General features: G+C 44.1%; 1 protein-coding gene across 7 annotated transcripts in view; it reads right to left on the reverse strand.

The window, feature by feature from the left end:
• Positions 1-1,758: 1,758 nt before the first annotated feature.
• Positions 1,759-19,671, reverse strand: part of Dzip1 (DAZ interacting zinc finger protein 1) — a 51,942-nt gene continuing 34,029 nt past the window's right edge. For 3 of the 7 annotated variants that reach the window (XM_075950147.1, XM_075950148.1, XM_075950149.1), the window contains exons 15-23: positions 18,760-18,822; positions 15,560-15,696; positions 11,581-11,743; positions 10,970-11,099; positions 10,417-10,470; positions 8,937-9,130; positions 7,037-7,167; positions 5,391-5,559; positions 3,047-3,575 (exon numbers count right to left, since the gene is read on the reverse strand). In XM_075950147.1, coding sequence (XP_075806262.1) covers positions 3,454-3,575; positions 5,391-5,559; positions 7,037-7,167; positions 8,937-9,130; positions 10,417-10,470; positions 10,970-11,099; positions 11,581-11,743; positions 15,560-15,696; positions 18,760-18,822 — 1,163 coding nt within the window. In that variant the 3' untranslated portion in view covers positions 3,047-3,453. Of the gene's footprint in view, positions 2,775-3,046; positions 3,576-5,390; positions 5,560-7,036; positions 7,168-8,936; positions 9,131-10,416; positions 10,471-10,969; positions 11,100-11,580; positions 11,744-15,559; positions 15,697-18,759; positions 18,823-19,671 lie in introns of those variants that run through there. The other 4 variants (XM_075950150.1, XM_075950151.1, XM_075950152.1 and 1 more) reach the window with 2 other exon arrangements.

The raw sequence follows: 19,671 nt of genomic DNA on the forward strand, positions 1-19,671 counted from the left end.
GACCCATCCACACGTTAGGCAGAAGTGTGTCGGCAGTGGTGGCTTGTGAACGGGACGGGGACAAGTTGAGACTGTTCCTCATCAGGTGTCCCTGTTAAATAGTCACATTACCTGCTATGTAGAGTCGCCTTCCAGTTTCTTAGACCTGTTTGACAGGACCGCCATTCACGACAATGGCTCAAGAAAGGACTACCGAGGCCAAGCTGTCATTGTCCTTTATGTGGATCAGAGACCACAAGGGTTGTCTGACACCCTTAGGTGAGCTGGGCCCTGACTGTGGTTGAATCCAAAGCCAGCTGAGGAAGTAGTGGGGAAGGTGGGCTGTGTGGTGCCTGCCGTTCTCAGTTCCTGGGTGTCTCCTGAGTCCTGCACAGAGCACTCACGAGGTCACTGAGACACTGGCCAGTTTTCAAGACAGGGATCCCGAGGCTGGCCTGCAAACCACCTGCCCACAAAGGCAGCCCTCATCACCATCCCTACACAGCTTGAGTGACCCAACTCACTTACACCCCCCCCCCCCTCCAGCGCCCTTGGTGGTGGCTCCTCTCCTCCTCCTGCAGTGGAGTATAAAGCAGAAGTCGTGAACCTTTGAATGAGGGGGCCAGGACGTGAGCTGTTATCAGTTGTAAGAATCCGGCACCTGCGTCAAGGGCTGCAAATCGGCCAGGATGAATCACACGGGTGCCGCGTGACTTTCCCCAAGAGCAAATGATTGAAAAGGAAAAAGAAAAATCACATTGTTTGCAGGAACTCAATGGAAAGGTTTAAAAAATGTTTTGAAAAATAGAATTAAAAATTTTTAAATGCCATACCTTGTTAATACTTGAAATACTTTTTTCATAAGTACCACAGACCAGTGTGGAAACAGTGTTGTGACGGCAAACTTCTAAAGTGATTGTTGTTCTTCAGCTCAGCTGGTGAAGAAAGCAGACGGATAGGATACAGGGAGGGTGGAGGAGGAAGGGATGGATGGTATCGGGCAGGGGCCATAAGGTCTGGCTACAGAAGAAAGAATAAATCAAACAGAATGGGGGGAAATGAAACAAAACTAAACAGAGAAGTTAAAGAATTGAGTCTTGTGACCAAAATATACCAAGTTAATTCCTATGCTGGGTTTGGGCAGAGGACCAAGAAATTTCCCCAGTCCCAGAAATCAAATCACGGCACAGAACCCGGAGCAGGCTTTCTCTAAAGCCGTCTTCATGCTTTCAAAAAGATCACATCTCAAAATTCTACCCGAATGGAGGCCTAAATCACACCCAGACAGAAGCAAAGCCACGCAGCTCAGGCTGGGCGTGGTCACACGCACACACACCACACACACAAACACACAAACACACACCTCTAATCTCAGCACTTGGGTGGGAGAGGCGGCTGGATCTCTGAGTTCAAGGTCAGGCTTGTCTAGGGCAGGTTGAGTTCCAAGTCAGCTGTGGCTGCCTAGTTCAGACATTCTTAAAAAACAGAATAAATAAATAAATAAACAAAAAACCCTGTGCTTCAATAAAAATCTGTTGCAGAAGTGAGTGGGGTGCAGGCTGCTCATCTCTACCCACATCACAGTCTGACACTTAGTAAGTTTTTGGATGTCTACAAAAAAGCAAGCCTATGGTGGCCCGTTAGAGGGTGGAAGGGTGGATGGCAGCCACGGTAGCCGTAGAGATTTATTCCAAGGTCAGGGTGTCAGAAGCCGTGGCTTTGTGTAAGCCCCTTCATAAACTTAGCGGAGAAGCCGTCCCCAATAAGCAGCCACAGTCACAGGATGTCATGGAGGACTTTACTGGTACTGTTGATGGATGACAGAAGACCCCAAATCAACAAGCTATTAAAATGTTACCTTTCTTTTTTTTTTTCTGAGATAGAGTCCTAATGGTACCACAAAGTATAAAAACTATTTTTTTAAAAAAAGGAAAAAAAAATTAAAAAAGAAAAGCAAGCAAACAGTTTATATATAAATTTTCCAATCAATGCCGAGACCATTGTTCAAGAATATAAATTAGTTCTGAGGTATTTTATAATGGGCTGGGTACTGAAGAACACAGAAAATACACACATGTGTGACTCAGGAATGGCTCATCTCTTTCTAATGATCATCTCATGAAAATCAGTTGCACACTATTCATAAAGTATCCGAGATAAAGATTACACTGCAGAAAATAACTGGTCAGTAACAACATGCTAAGAGGGCCTCAGAGCTCCGTGGAATCAAAGGTACTTCAGGGAAATGTATTTAGCATGGGCCTAGCTAATTGTTACCATTCTAGACATACTGTATACGGAAAACAACCAGTTTAACACGTAGGGTGTCACTGGTATCACTAAATTCAGTTTTGAAGAGACTTAACAGAATTTTGTAACATAAAAGCTACTGACGTGACAGAACAGACATATTTTAAAAAGCTACAATAATTCAAACCAAAGCCTACTATCAGTCAAAAAAAAAAAAAACCTTAAAAGTTAATTGGAAAAAAATACATTTAACACTAGAGTACCGTACTGGAAAACACATTTTATGATTTAAAGAACATCTTGCTTCTACACAGCCGACAGTTTTCAATTCTGCGGTACGTGTCATCAAAGACGCTCTTGCTCTGAATGAGCTTCCTTGTACGGTGGGAAGGCTGAGGAACGCTGGGATCCTATTGGCTGTCGGCCGATGCTGGCTAGGAAGCGGTTCTCTAACTGGAGTTATAGCTACACATCCATGATATCATTCCAGTCAGTCACAGTCACTAGGCTGCTTTTCAGGGTGCTCGATTCGTTGTCTTGAAGTCCTGGAGAGGGAGCAGGAGGGAGGGACGGGACCTGTGGTTAAACCGGGATATTCAGACCCCTGACTTCAGTCTTTGCTCACCCAGTGTCTGAAACTCTTCACCTTGCCCCAAGTCCCTACAGGCTTTCGGGGAGGTTGCTAGCACGCCCACCCCCAAGTTGGCCACATTTCTAGATCTCCTCACAGGACACGGTGGCCTGTGACCATCCATTCTGAAGCCCATGAGCTCCTGGGTAGCTGGGCCTGTGTCCTGCTTCTCTTTCCCTGGTGTTCAGCATGGAGCCTGAATACTCAGTTCTCGGCGTGTCTGTGCTGTGTTATTAACTACAAGCAAATAGAAACCGGGCAGGAAAGGAACGTGCAATACTTCACGTCCAATGTAAATCTCTAATATTTAGAGGTAAGTGTTAAACATAGATTTTGCTGGGGCAAAAGAACTTAAATTTGAGTTAATTACAGTCATGGTTTTGAGCCGCGGGAGCAGCACACTGTGGAGAACTCCACTCTAATTTGATTCTGGAATGTTCTCTGAGAAACGCAGGGTCCTGGCACAGAAGCATGCTCCCAGTTCCTCATAAGGCAGTGTCTCTCAAGCAGTCTTTTGGATTTTATGAGTCCTTAGCAGAGATAACTTCACAATGGCTCTGCTGCAGACACGTTATCATGTGACAGTGTGGCAGTTAGCGCACAGCTGACAAACTCGAGAGAGAAAAGGGACAGAGCTGAGAACGCCCAAAGGGGACAAGACGACCTGCTGCAGACAGGAGACAAGGCTGTGGGAACTCTCCGCGCTGGCAGGAAGCTGCCAACAGGGGCACAAAGAGGTGTCGAGGATGGTAGTAAAGACACCCCTTCCTAACAGGACACCAGTAGCTAATATCTGAAGTCGTCAAATCAAGAGGCAGGTTTGAGTGCTTTACTGAGAGACATGGGAATGGCTCACCGGATATTAAAGATGGTGAGAAATATCATGGAGGACCCTTCTGCTCATCTTACCTTTTATAACACACAAGGATTACTTTGATTTTATATGTATACAACTTGGCATGGTGGTATAACTGGCATGGAAGACGTGCGTGTATCTTAAAGAGATACTGTGCCATTCAATATGCTATCAGGCTGTTGAAACAATGGGCTTCAAAGAAATGAGAACTCCCCCCAGGAACCTCATGGTGGGAGAAGGAAAAGGCCCTACCCAAAATGAGATGGGATACAGTTCTAACAATAAGTCAGATCGTTTCCCAGGTTAAGACTAAATCCCAGGCAATGGTTGGGTCAGTGGTGGGAGGGACCAATTGCTCAGCCATGGATGTTCTTGGCCTCTAAACTTTGACTTGGGGGTGGTCACTAGACAGCTCTGTCCCTCGTCCTAATGCAGTCACACTAAACAAACCTACTTTGTAACCCGCGGTCAATTTGGGTCTTTTAATTGGCTTGTTGGGGACGGGTGGCTGGATCTGACTTGGTACACAACCCCAGATTTGATCACAGTAGCACACCTGTAATGCTGGTACTCCAGATGTGGCGTGGGAAGATTGAAGGCTCAGGGCCAGCCCTGGGCTATACCGTGACGCAGGTGAAATCTCGTCTCAATAAATCAAACAAGCAAAGTAAACAAGATGTGTATATGTATGCACACACACACACACTCACACACATACACACTCACACATGTGGGTGCACAAATTTATTGTCTTTGAATTTAGAAACCAGGTCTGCTGAGAGTTACATCTAGGCTCTCTGGTGGACAGGAAGCATTCCAAATTACAATGTCAACATCATTTGTGATCCATCCCACTGACTACAACGCGGGAAAAAAAATCACCTTAAAAGAAAACCAAGGAAAGGACTTAGTAGGAGATACAGGAGTCCTGGAAGACTGGAGAAAACATCTTCTCATCCTTGTGTAAGCTCAGAGAGGATAATTTCTAGGGGCATCTGCACAAAGAGAATATCTGTGTGGACATGGTGAAAAATAACACTACAATGTTTACTGAAACATTACAGAAGAAATTAAAATGATTTGTGCATTTGTGAAGTAAGTTATCAATGTTCAGATATACCTTTTTTTTTACAAAAAAGAAACAACATCAAGATCTTGGTTCTAACAACTGTGTCATTTGGTTTGGTCTGGTTTGGTTTTGGTTTTGGCTAAGTGGCTCTACCACTGAGCTATGGTCCTAGCCCCCAGCAGTGTGTCTGTCTGAGCGTATAAAGTGTGTACCTAGTCACAGATATGTATAAAGTTGAAACACTCTGGGACCAAAGGCTTAGCTTGATTGCTACAGTGCTTGCAGATCAGTCCTGAGGACTTGAATTTGATCCCCAGATCTCACATTTTAAAAAGGTGGCTGTTTCCCCGGCATCGAGGGAGCAGAAACAGCGACAGACCTGGGACTCTCAGGCCCAGCCAGCCAGACTGGCCTGGTTGGTGAGCGCCAGACCAGTGAGAGATCCTGCCTCAAAACACAAGGTAGACGGCTTCTCAGAAACAGTCCAGTGACTCCTGCTTCAACATGTACATTAATGTGCACCCACACGCGTGCACACACATACACACACGCCTACACACTCCAGAAACACGGCCCATCCATAAATGGGAGTGAGGACTGCTAACCTTCTTCCTTGAATTCCCGAGGGTTCACTGGGCCCCAGGCCCTTGGCACTTGAGCGGAATTTAGATCTCTCTTCACAGGTGGGGGTTCCCTCTGTTCTAGCTTTTTCTCCAAGGATTTCTCTTCCTCTAAGGATGATATGTCCCAGGCACCATCATCTCGGTCTGTGCACTGAAAGAAACACAGAGAATAAACAGGGTTTCTCTGTAGCTTTGGAGCCTGTCCTGGAACTCGCTCTTGTAGACCAGGCTGGCCTCAAACTCTCAGAGATCGGCTTGCCTCTGCCTCCCCGAGTGCTGGGATTGAAGGCAGGCGCCACCACCACCCGGCTATAACTTGCATTTCTTAAAGAAACAGTGCCTCTCGTTCGTTTTGTGGTTTAGGTCAAGCAGCTGACACTGAACGAGCAGGCGGGGATGGCACAGGAGCCCAGATGGAGGCACCTTTCAGAGCTGCAAAGTGAATCTGAAAACCTGCATCTTGAAATTTACAGACATCGCTTCTCTTTTCCATGCCATAGATTTTTTTCTTTATCAACTGTGAATTTAGAAAATTCTAGACTACAAAGATGGTAGCGGGAGGAAACTCTAGTCAGGGTGATTTATGTCACCCAGGAGTCCTGTAGAATGAGACCCCCGCCAGAAGAAATACATTTCTGGCAAGCCTTTTTCGAGGAGAGCCATACCATCTTGAATGATGCAGCATTTTGACAATTTTATTTTTTTGGTTTGTGTTAACACACACACAAAAAACCAGTAACTAATGAAGAATGTTCAACAGATTGTTTTGAGTCCCATGGATGAACGGGAGTGGGGGGTGGGGGTCTAGCTACAGCACTGGAGAGGATGACCGTATGGGAAGACCCAGTCTACACCACCAGCTAGCCAGAATGGCAACAGCCGAGCTCCCTTACACACACTCTGGGCCTTAGAACTGCTCCAGAACCTTCCAGGCCTCTCCGATGATTCTGACTCCGAGGTTGGACAAATTCTTAAAAGTTCCTATTTTACTTCCAGGCATCAGAAAAATCCCTGGAGTATATGCGGAGGCTCCAGATTCTAGCTCATCCCACTGCTGTGGTCAAAACATCTAATGGCTGCAGGTGACAAACTGCACATACGATGGGGCTGTGAGCATCTGTGCAGTGAGACAGGCAAATATCATTGCACTGTAGGCTGAACAGCCCCACGGAGAACTGAAATGACTGGGCCAGAAGTATTTCAAAATAGACAGGGAGCTGGGCTTGGGATTACTTTCAGACATCTTATTGGGTGTGAGTATCTCCAATCCGAAAACTCCAAATCCAGTGTGATTCAAAACCAGAAACTTTCTTGTGTGCATAGTTGAGGCCAGACCTAGACTCTGTAAGCTGCTTCTCAAACCCTGAGGATGTCTGAGACGATGCCAGTGTTTATGAAGGTCAGAGGTTTGGGACACTACAGATTTCAGATTGCTCGATGCGTACATACCTGCTGTCAGACAGGAGATTTTCTATGGGATGGTGAAAAAAAATGCAACACTAAGACCAAATCAGGACGAAGCATCAGCCTTCACTATATTAACTAATCACAATCGACTCTGATTCCATTATAAAATATATTTACTAATTAATTCATCCGAAGATGAACTAGTTAGCAAGTGGTTTCACCTTTAATTCTTGCAAGTCTTCCTTTCTGATAAGTGTCTCAGCAATATTCATTCCAGTAACTGGTTTATTCCCACTTCCTTGGTGTAAAACCATGCTCTCAACATTTTCAGTTTGTATCTTAACAGAGGTTCCTATAGGAGCAACAGAACACAGTCAAGAGAAGGTTTCCACAGACGGTATCACCATCAGTTCCAAAAGCCCGCAGTCGGCTCTGAGGGAGTCTTGGCGTTACATACGACGACTCATCATTCAAATAAAACTAGTTGAGGCATTTTGCGTTTGAAAAGAAGATGGGGTTGGAGAGATGACAGATGGCTTAGGGGTCAATAGCACCGCTGTTCCTACAGATAAGAGGTTGAGTTCCCAGGACCCAGATCATGAAGCTCATAACCACCCGTAACTCCAGTTCCAGGGGATCTGATGCCCTCTTGTGGCCTCACACAAGCGTGCACACACGTATACACACATACATACACATAAAATTTAAAAAAAAAATGTAATGGGTATGTAGAAAATAGGGTGTTATTTTTAAATGCACTCATTATATTTCCCAAATTATATAAAATTATTATTATATATGTAGTATATTCAAATTATATTTAATATAGCTAAGCCAGATATATTTAAAATCTGCAATTAAAAATGATATTGAAACAGTCTATGTTAAGAAGACCATTACTGGCTCTGCCTCCTTTAGGAAGTGGTCAGGAATCTCACACAGGAGGCTAGTCTTTCTTTGAATCACCCTGTCGAAAGCACGGCCCATTAGGACAGCCGTTCTCAGTCAGCCAAGGTTGAATTCTGTCCCTTGGGATTCCCATGCTGAGGCACTCAGCTTAGAATGTCATCTTCGTTGGAAGTGAAGAGGTCGTTAAGTTAGAGGTCATTGAGAGTGGTCCCACGGGGCCAGGCCGGGCAGATGGCTTAGGCAGTAAAATGCCTGCACAAAGCATGGGGATCTGAGTTCCATCCTAGCACCCGCAAAAAATCCAGGTATGCTGGCACGTGTGTGTGTGATCACAGTGCTGGGGGAGGTGGAGATAAGAACATTCCTGGAGCTCGACAGCCTGCTGGCCTTGCCAAATCAGTGAGCTCTGGGTTATGTGACAGACACCGGTCTCAAAAAAAGAAAATAAAGATACCCAACACTGACCTCTGTCCTTCATATGTGTACACATGTGTATGTGTGCAACCACACACATGCACATATGCACATACATGCACCACACACATGTGCATGCACTGTACACACGCATGTACATGCACTACACACACACATACCCATTTTAAAGAGTGGTCCATGATCTATGTGAACAGTCCTTATTAAAACTAGAAACCAGGAGGCAGGCGGTGGTGGCGCACACCTTTAATCCCAGCATTCAGGAGGCAGAGGCAGGCAGAGCTCTGTGAGTTTGAAGCCAGCCTGGTCAATAAGAGCTAAAGTTCCAGGACAGGCTCCAAAGCTACAGAGAAACCCAGGCTTGAAAATAAAAAAAAACAAATCAAAACAAAAACCTAGGAACCAGGACTGAGAGGAACTCATAGTGGAAGATGATACAAAGTTAGACAGGGAGAACAGAGCCTCCCCAGAGAAACAGAGCACACCTTCCCTGTGTTTACTCGTCCAGCCTACAGGATACGGACACAGCAGATTTCTGGTGTTGAAGTCACTCAGCTTGGGGCACTTAATTCAATCGGCTGTAGGAGGGCCACATACTCAGGTGTCCTCAACTGGCCCTCCCCTGTCTGCCTGAAGAGGGGTGGCTGTCTAGCGCTGCCCTGGGACGAGTCCCACAGCCCTCATACACAGTTCCAGCTCAGATGCCCAGGGCGTGGTGCCCCTGGGCAGGGACCATGTCCTAAGTACACTTGAGAGGGGTTTTTAGAGATCAAGGCTCACCTGTGGGCTTCGGGGAAACATCTGAGTCCTCCATCTCGCTTCCCTCCGTCCAGTCGGTGTCACTTTTGACAGAATTCTTCCCGAAGTTGCTCAGAGTACTCTTAGACGGCTGGAGGGTAAATAAGTCTGGAGATATGTATGCCGGGATGAAGTCCTCTTCATCCAGCTCCTCCTCCGAGCTGAAGGGTGGCGTCCTGTATAAGTCAGAACCAAAATGGGGGTACAGGGGTGCCGTCAGAGCAAAAACAGGGGCATAGGGTGCCATCAGAACCAAAATGGGGTTACAGGGGTGCCGTCAGAGCAAAAACAGGGGCATAGGGTGCCATCAGAACCAAAATGGGGGCACAGGGGTGCTGTCAGAGCAAAAACAGGGGCATGGGGTGCCATCAGAACCAAAATGGGGTTACAGGGGTGCTGTCAGAGCAAAAACAGGGGCATGGGGTGCCATCAGAACCAAAATGGGGTTACAGGGGTGCTGTCATAACATGGGGTGTTGATTCCTCATTTCGGAATGGACCACCAGGTGTGCCTTTTTATCTTTTTACAAATCAGGTCTTTTAATCAGCATACAATTGGCTTTATTCTGAATTTTCATACATATTTTGTTTTTGTTTCTCTTTCTCTCCTCCTCTCCCCCAATCTCCTGCTCTTCCTCCCAGAGAAGAGACTCTATAGTATCGACATCTCCAGACACAGGCAAGAGGATGACATTCAACAAGAGAAAATGAGTGTCATACAGAACTAATTAATAACAGAAGCATATCGGTAATTTATTGAGTGCCCACAAGTGCCAAGATCCTTTCATATGTTCTCATTTAATCTGCAAAATAATGCCAAGCCAGGTACGGTAGCCCATGCTGTAATCCCAGTAATTAGGCTGGGGCAGGAGCATAACTATGACTTCAAGGCCAGCGGAGTCAGAGAGAGAGGTCCAGTCCAGCCAGAGCTACATAGAAAGATCTCGTCTACAAAACAAACCAGCACCAGAAAAAAAAAAAGTATTCTGGAAACAAAAAAGTGTCACATATTACAGAATATTTTAAAAATTAGATTCAAAAAGAGCACTTGATGAATATCAGCTGCTGAGTGATCGGGCAAAGATTCCTATCATTTCAGGGGCCCCAGCAGGAGGCAGGCTGTAGTTGTCATTGCCATTACAGGGAGCCAGAATGCAGAAATGGCCCCCGACCCCTATGTGATCATGGATCCAGCCACCGAAACGCCGTCTGTTCTATTAAAATTACACTGGGGAAGGCTGTATAGAATGACTCAGAGGTGGTCCTTTTTCTTCACGGAGGCCATGACGTGGTGACCTGAGTGACAGGGTGGCTGAAGATGCATGTCACAAATAACAGACCATGAAGGACTAGGACCACCGTGGCTTCACTTAATCGCAGTGACCCCCCACTTTATCATGAGAGGGATGCTCAGACACTTTATATCCATCCCCGACACCCCCAGAACCTTGCCCAGTACTCACTTGGTAGATGAAAACTTTCTGAGAAAATGATTTTCTTTGGTACTTTTCTTAAATCTGAAATAAAAAAAAATTAGAGGAAGACAAAAAAAATTTCTAAAGCATGTAAGTAAATAATATTGCCAACACATATGTCTGTGGAAACCACAAAAGTCTGTTACCGACCCGAGACTACACAGGAGCTGTGGATGGGATTCACAGCTACGGACTCACGTTTGTAACCCCCCAGACCTGGAGTGCGGTGACCTCTGGAGGCGGGGCTTTGGAAACTACTGGAATAAACGGAGTCAAAGGGTTGGGTCCCGATAATGGGATTACTATCTGTAAGCTCCCTAAGCTCAAATGTTTGAGTGCTTGGTCCCCACTGGACCTGTTTGGGAAGATTAGGAGGCGTGGCCTTCTTGGAGGAGGTATGTCACTTTGACACCCTGATTCTGAACTTCCAGCCTCCAAAATGAATTTCTCTTGTTTCAGGGACCCAGTCCATGATGTATTATTATTGCAACTTCAGTTGGATAAGACAAACAATCATATAGATATAGTTGAAAATACTCACTTTGGGACAGCCACCTTATCAGTAAACACGGCCCTCTGTCTGATCAATGGTCTGCCTTGCAGGGGAACCTGGGAGGCTTTGAGGACGTCTTCAGCTGACAAAGTGGTCATGAGAGGGACATTGTATCTATCTGGAAGAGAAGTATCATTCATGAGTCTCCATCACCTCTGTGGTGAAAATCCAGAGTAAATAACACGATGCTATCCACGGTGTCACTGGAGAGAACAAGCCTGCTTCTCGGGTTGGGATCCAGACTCGGGGCTTCATTATTATTGTTTGTTTGTTCTTGGATTTTTTTTTTCTTTTTCTGGGCGAATCTTTGTAACCCTGTTTGGACTCGAATATGCTATATAGCTAAGAAGGACTCTAAAGTCCTGGTCCACCTGACCTTACCTTCTGAGTGTTAGGATTATAGGAAAATTATCCACCCCAAAGTAGGAGTCAGGGCTTCTTTCAAGATAAGAGTATAACCCAAGACTCAGCATTTTAAGTACAGACAGTAAGGAAGTCGTTAGTGCCAAAGTGTGCAAACATTTAAAATTATAAAAAGGTTGTTAGAATTTAGCTCCCATTTGTAGCAATGAAGTGCCAGGTGGCAGCAGCAGGCTTACCTGAAGATAGTGACACCTTCTCCTCGATTTTACAGGTCAGCTGATGCTCGAGGCATTCTCGAATTTGCTGAATGTTGGGAATTTGTTTTGCTAGATCTTCTCTGGCTTCCTGCATGGCTTTCAGTGATTTGGTCAAGATCTCGCAGGGAATGCCATGTATACCCTGAAGGAATAAGATGTCGCGTCAATCTCTTATCCTTATCCTTAGGTGTTTTTCATTTGTAGGCATGTGTTGGCATTAACTCTGTTCTTCTGGGGCCCAGGGTCATTTAAGGTAGGGGATGAGGATGCTCCAGCATAGAACAAACCCTCTGGTTCCAAAAGGACCTTGCAGTCCAGCTGTGCCTGTTTATGACTGGTTCATCAGCAGTGCAATGTTGTGTGATCAGTGGCAAACAAGCAAGAGTAGAAGAATTACGAGAGAGAGCCCGCCAGAGGCCCTGACCTCCAGGGGAGGGTGGAGCGGGAGGCTGAGCTGTGCTCCTATGAAGGTGGAAACGGACAAATGGAAATAAGAGGCAGTTTCCAGATGGCCGGGCACTGGGGATACCTTGGGAGGAAGACAGGACCTTAGGATAGAGATAGCCAAAGCATGTCCCTCCCAGGCTAATGCGACAAAGGCCTGGGAGATGGGACCAAAAGAGAAACCTGAACGCTGGCCTGGAAGGCTCAGCAGTCATCCCCGCGGGGACGGGAAAGCCGTCAGAGTTGACTTTCCATCAAGAACTAGAGTAATCAAAGGCGTGACCAAGGAACTCTGGGTCTGATGGGAATCTAGTCGGAAAAGGGCACTTAAACATTAGTTACTTAACGTTAGTGTTTCACACATGAGCTTAACGCCCATCTTCACCGCCTTCTCCCAGACTTTCCCCTTTCTTCTGAGTTCCCCACCCCAGCAGTGGCCTCGCTACCTCACGTGGTTGCCCAGGAGAGACATTTCTGTCATCAGATAAGTGCCAGTCCAGGTTTCCTGTCCCGTCATTCACCTGACCTGCCCAACTTCTGTCTATCGCTCCAGAGGGTCAAAGACTTCCCATACTTCTGTGACCCAGCTTAATGTCCGCCTTCCTACACCCTAGTGGGTGGAAGGATCTAATGTTATAGAGCTATCCGCCTTCCTAATTAGTACACAGCATTTCCAACAGCTTCCCGCAGGATTCCAGGGAGGTTTTTTATAAAGTTCAACAGAAAACAAGAACCGGAAAAATTACCAAAATGTTTCAAGCAGCAAGACTAAAGAAAGCATGCCATGGGAGACAAAAAAAAAAAAAAAAATACATGGCTGGTCTAAGTCAGTCTGTGCGGTATGCACAAATGAATAAAGAATGAATATGGCCGGGCAGTGGGGGTGCGAACCTTTAATCCCAGCACTCGGGAGGCAGAGGCAGGCAGATCTCTGAGTTTGAGGCCAGCCTGGTCTACAGAATGAGTTCTAGGACAGCCAGGGCTACACAGAGAACCCTGTCTTGAAAAAACTAACTATCTATCTATCTATCTATCTATCTATCTATCTATCTATCTATCTAACTATCTATCTATCTATCTAACTATCTATCATCTATCTATCTATCTAACTATCTATCTATCTATCTATCTATCTATCAATCATCTATCTATCTATTATCTATCTATCATCTATCTATCTATCTATTATCTATCTATCTATCATCTATCTATCTATCTATCTATCTATCATCTATCTATCTATCTATCTATCATCTATCTATCTATCTATCTATCTATCATCTATCATCTATCTATCTATCTATCACCTATCTATCTATCTATCTATCTATCTATCTATCTATCTATCTATCATCTATCTATCTATCATCTATCTATCTATCTATCTATCTATCTATCTATCTATCTATCTATCATCTATCATCTATCTATCTATCATCTATCTATCATCTATCTATCTATCTATCTATCTATCTATCTATCTATCTATCTATCTATCTATCTAACTAACAAATATGGCAAAGTAACTGAAGGTCCAAAGCAGATGCACACATGGAGTTTCCACATAATAAAAGAATTATTTCAGATGAATAGGAAATGATATCAGGACAGCTGCTTCAAGTGGAAATAAAGCTAAACTCTTCTGTTCTGAAAACACCCCCCACAACCCCCAAACCAGGAAACAAACAAACATGTCTCCAAACACTAGGAGAAAAACCATAGATAAAGCTCTGATTAAATTAAAACTCCCCAAACCCATAGAGACAGCCAACACGAAAACCTAGACTCAAGAGTGTCTGCATGGGAGTGAGGACACGGCATGAATGTCTCTGATGTCTCTGATTCCCACTGCCCAGTGTGGCTAAAAGCCCACAGGGAGTCTGAGAAATCAGAGACTTGGTTAAAGACACAGAGCAACTGAACCCTTCTGCCCCTTTAGGGCGAGTGTGGACTCGAACACTTAAGGAAATGATTCGGGAGCAGCTGTGAGGGTAAACATGTCTGTCACTTGACCCAGCAATGTCATTCCTAGACGGACCTCCAGGAAAAGGACACTTACTTTGATGTTCTATGCTCACACCAGAGCACATGCTCACAACTTAGTAGCCAGAAGAGTCCACAAGAGAACCTGGCATTTCCATTTTCAAGAAAAGAGAAAAAACTGCACAGTGTTCAACTCAGGGCTGCAGTGAGGTAACTAAAGAACAGACCCCTGGTGCGTGAAACAGACACGGACCACACGGACTAGAGCATCATCAAGGGCAAGATGCAGGAGACGGCACAAACGTGCTTCCACAGAGGCCCAAGAACAAGTAGACTCAGTCACAACAGCTGTCACGTCTTGTTGGAGAGCAGCTGGTGACAGAGGCAAGGAGGAGGTAAGGGGACCTTCTAGGATACTAGAAAAGCCCAACGTTATCTGAGTGGTGGTGACAATTCTCTCAAGCAAACCCACCCCAACGTGGAGATACACAATGTCTCCATATGTTTACTCAAATACATGTATATACATGTACATGTATGAGCATATGGTTCTATACAAACATATGTATACATATGCAGCTATATCCACACATATGTCTACACACAAACAGCTGAGACATACAGCTACATACACATGTATTGATACATATCCACACACTACACCTATCATGTATAAGCATTCATTTGGGTGTAATATACATTCATGCTTACACATCCATGTTCACATGTGTATGTTCACATGCATTTGTGTCTGATATATATATATATACATTCATATATATATATATATAGTTATGCAAGCTCTTATGTATTTACCTGCATACAAATAAATTCATCAAATTGTTAGGACTTATACACTTTGTGTGTTCTAATAAATAATTTTTTTTTTTTTTTTTTGGTTTTTCGAGACAGGGTTTCTCTGTAGCTTTGGAGCCTGTCCTGGAACTCGCTCTGTAGACCAGGCTGGTCTCGAACTCACAGAGATCCGCCTGCCTCTGCCTCCCAAGTGCTGGGATTAAAGGCGTGCGCCACCATCGCCCGGCTCTAATAAATAATTTTAAAAGCACAAAGGGTTTACATGTAAGGTGTGGGACTGAGATTACTCAATATGGTTTCAAGATGGAACCTAATTCAGCTGCCTGTTCATTCATCATTTGCTAAGTTCTGCTTTCACAATGAGCAGTGTTTGAGGTGACAGCAGGATGCATTATTCGGGATATATAATGCACTCTGAACACTCACACAGGTTCAGGCTCAGGCTCCGGCATTACTAGCTGTGTGACCAAGTCACCTCATCTTTACACAAAACAAGTAACACCACCATTTAGTCCAAGTTTCATTCCCCTGTTTGTAAATAAGTTTGTATTTGTTAAGGCCTTAGAAACGCCCCAGGTAGCATATGCCATCCGGGGCTCTGCTAACCTGGGTCTTAGCATGCAGTCTAAACTTAAGGCGCCTTCTCTCTTCCCTCGTGTCCTGACTGGGGAAATGGGACAGAACGAGCAAATGCTTAGAACATGAACTAACGTACTGCGTTAATCCCGAGGTTCTTCAGCTTCTTCCCCAGCTCCTTCTCCACGTTTGTCCTGAGCCCCTTTGAGGAGTGGTTGCCCTTCCAAGTTTTCCTTAGATGTGTCTTCTTACTTGATTTCTGGTCATTTTCTCGTCCTGAATCAAAGTATCAGTAAAAAGTACGTGTAAAGAGAATTATACAAACTTATTCTAAATGGGAAATGACAGCATACAACTTTAAGTTAGAAAGTAAACATCTGTAAAGATTTTAAGGTTTTGGATATTTTATAACTGTAAGGATCTTAATGTTTAAAACTGTCTGCCTCAGGACTTAGTGATTTCTAAGACTACTGATTGTTTATCGAAATTATAACTAATCAACCTAAGAAATAGTCATATATTTTTTAATGTTTAATCAATGGGAATATTTCTCCAAAACTAAGCCTAGTTAGAATTTATCTTATGAAGATAAAATGTCTAATTTATTTAAATTTTATTTAAGTTTTAAGAAGATAAATTTAGTACATGCTAAGTACACATAAAACTTGTGATTATTCTTCCCTTCAAAGTCTTTACCAAAACTGCAAAGAGGTTAGCAACCTATAATTAAAACAAAACAAGACAAAAAAGCCAAACAGTGAAAAAACAAATCAATAAAACCCAGGTCATACTCCTTTCTCTTCCCATCCCCAACTTCACCTTTTTCCTTCCCCTTCGTGGTACTGGAGTAGAGCCGGTAACGGCAGCCTTGGCTCACCCTGGCCTACTTTTACTGCCTACTTTAAAAAAAAATGTCTAGTTCAAGAGAGCTTGGAACAGGATCCGAATAGCACATTTCACAGTGAAGGTCAATCTGCCCAAGGTAGTTTAAGACCCAGACTCAAGAGACCCAAGAGCTGGTAGACTGTCCAAAGCCAGATTTGAAACAAGTCTGGCAGCTAGCCTATCATATGGATCCCATATCCAGGCCGGTTCATTTCATTCCAAAGGACTGGACAAGTGTCGTAAACCAGCAAGATGTGTATCCCCCTTTCTGACTGGCTGCAGGGAACCCCTCCCCCAACCACTCTCTGGCCTTTCAGCAGCTACCACCTGGATTGCGGGAGATTATTAAACAAAATGCCATTGCCTAACGCGTTCTCCAGATAGCTGCATGATCCCAATACTAAATCATATTCTGTTAAATCAATGAAGGGTTGTGTGTGTGTAGGGGGGGTTCATTTGTTTGTTTTGAGACAGGATCTCACTCTAGCCCATGCTGGCCTCATAGTCACAGTGATGAAATACTAGGATTGCAAGCATGAGCCAGAGTGTTCATCTATTAATTAAACTGTACTAAAACCAAAATTAGCCAAATTAGTTTGCATATCAAATAGGAAAAAATCCTGCATGAAGATATAGTTTTAATACTTTGCTATTCTGGCTTGTTCAGCTGGAAATATCAGAACATATATGATTATGTCATTAAGAGTCAGAAGTCATCTTAATTTTAATCTTATACTCTCTGCATCTATGAAGTTGAGTGACTGCTAACGCTTCAGCAAATTCTGCAACCACGCACATACACACAGAGATAAAAGCAAAACCTCTCAAAAGAAAACAAAAATCCAACCACTTAACCAAACGACAACAACAAAAAAAATCTGTCCTAAGAGCTGGTATCAATTAATCAAAACACATATTCTACATCACTGGCTTTGTGGTGATGGCCCTCGAAGTCATGTTAAACTAGTAAATAAAAAGTGAGGGACAAAGTGGAAAAACAAATGAAAATAAACCCCACTAAAAATGTGTTCTTTAAAAATGTCAATGATTAACATAGAAACACCAGGACTTGAAAATATATGTCAGATAGACATTATGAACAGGGCTGGTTTAGTCAATTTCCAATTTGTAGCTTTGTTAAAATAAGAAAGAAATGGTAAATTATATTATACAGAGTTACAACAACTATTAAAATTTTACATTCCATGGCTAAAGAGATGGCTCAGTAGTTACGAGCGTGCATCGTTCTTCCGAGGGCGCTGAGTTCAGCTCCCAGCACCCATGTCATGCTCCCTCGAAGGGACTCCAGGGCCTTCTTCCGGCCTCTGCAAACCCTGCGCTAACATAAACATAACCACAAAAGTTTGTCGACTGAAGTACATGTTTTTAACCTCCCTTCCTGACAGAAACGGTTAATAATGGAGCCCTCACATTTACTACAAACTAGCTTCCCCCTCAGCAGTGATACTTGGGGCTGGAGTGTTGGCTCAGCGGTTAAGAGTGCTGGCTGCTCAGCTAGAGGAACCAGCTCACAGTTGTGTGTAACTCCAGTTCCTGGGGATCCAACAGCCTCACACTGACATACACGCAGGCAAAACACCAATGCACGTAACAAATAAAAATCAATTAAAAAGCAATGTTTAGAAATGCCAGATGAGGGGGCTGGAGAGATGGCTCAGAGGTTAAGAGCACTGACTGCTCTTCCAGAGGTCCTGAGTTCAATTCCCAGCAACCACATGGTGGCTCACAACCATCTATAATGAGATCTAGTGCCCTCTTCTGGCATGCGAGCATACATGGAATGTTGTATACATAATAAATAAATAAATCTTAAAAAAAAAGAAATGCCAGATGAAATACATTAGCAATAACCATTTATCAGTTCCACTATGACAGCTCCCACACCCCACCACGGGGTATTATTATTCTCTATTTTATACACAGTGCTTAGATCCTGTATTCTTTTTTTGACACCGAGAATAATTTGGTGGCGGGACCTATGGCTCCCAGGTAGAACTCTTGCCGAGCGTGCGCAAGGTCCTGAGTTCGGTCCCCAGCACTGGAAAACACAGTGATTTAGAAATGGACACTTTACTCATTCGAGACTAACGTTGTGAGAAACCACTCTGACACAAATAGTCTCACACTATCTAGTGCACAATACGTGTGCCGCTTTGCTGTCTGGTCAGAATATCTGTACCGAAATAAAGGATTTTTGTTTTGAAGTTTCCTGATGTAGCAACTTTCTTACTAACTTACCTGCAGAAAAACGTAACAAAGCGGGGGATACAGGAGCATTAGGGGACAAGATAACCAGGTGCTGTGTGTTCTATCAGCCAAAACTGCAGTCCAAAGCTAAAAGCCTCTCCTGTTTTCCGTATGGCGTGACATGCAGCATCAACTTGGACTTTTAGGGTCCAGAACGGAGTAAATATGTAACGCTGGTACTGTTACCTTTTTCCTCCTCTGACGAAAGCTCTTCTATGGGTTCCAGTACGTGCGACGGAAATGCCTGCTCTGCTCACGAGGAGAGAAAGGAGTCACACAAATATGTTTCTTTCTTTAAATATATAGATTTGTTTGCATATAAATGTTTATATACATATATATGTATGTACAAACTACCTTACATATCCATGTCCATAGATATATTTTGTGAGAATAGCAAAGACCTACTAGGATAATACTGAGGGAGTCACTTTTGATTTTATTATTTATTTATTAAAGATAGGGTCTTATGTAGTTAAGGCTAGCATTGAACTCTCTATGTCGCAAACTGGCTTACAGGACTCAAGGCTCACCCATCTGCAGCTCAGACTACAGAGAGAACTTTTCCACTTGACACTTTCACCTTGCTGGTGAAAGCCATTTCATTCTATCTTAGCCTCCAGGTTGGTGTTGTGTAAGTTTCCTCCAAGATTGAAACATTCTATCCTGCAGGAAGCTCCTTAAGCTGGAAAGGTAAACAACTAAAATAGCTCCAGGAAGTCCCTGAAGCTGAGCAGACTCACTGGCCTCCTCCCTGTCAGAGTAAGCAATCAAAGCTAAGAGTCCTTCTGAGACAGAGTTAAGCAAAGACGACTGACTCTGAGACCAGAAGCAGACATCAGCAGAGCTTCCCAGAAGTTTAGAGCAGAGTCACTTGGAAAGGACACTCTAACCTGATGAGCCACCTGCAGACTGTGTCGTGTGCTCCAGGTCCCCAGCTTTGTGACCTGGTACCCATGCTAGGGTGGCCAGTGGTGATGCAGCTGTCTGAGTCATTTCTGCTCCTCTAAGTAACCCCTCCCCCATATTCCTGTAATAAACTCCAATAAAACTCATGGGTTCCCCAAGTTTGAGTTTGGTGATATCTGTGCTTGGGTC

The sequence above is a fragment of the Microtus pennsylvanicus genome, chromosome 15 (genome assembly GCF_037038515.1).
Source record: "Microtus pennsylvanicus isolate mMicPen1 chromosome 15, mMicPen1.hap1, whole genome shotgun sequence".
Taxonomy (NCBI): domain Eukaryota; kingdom Metazoa; phylum Chordata; class Mammalia; order Rodentia; family Cricetidae; genus Microtus; species Microtus pennsylvanicus.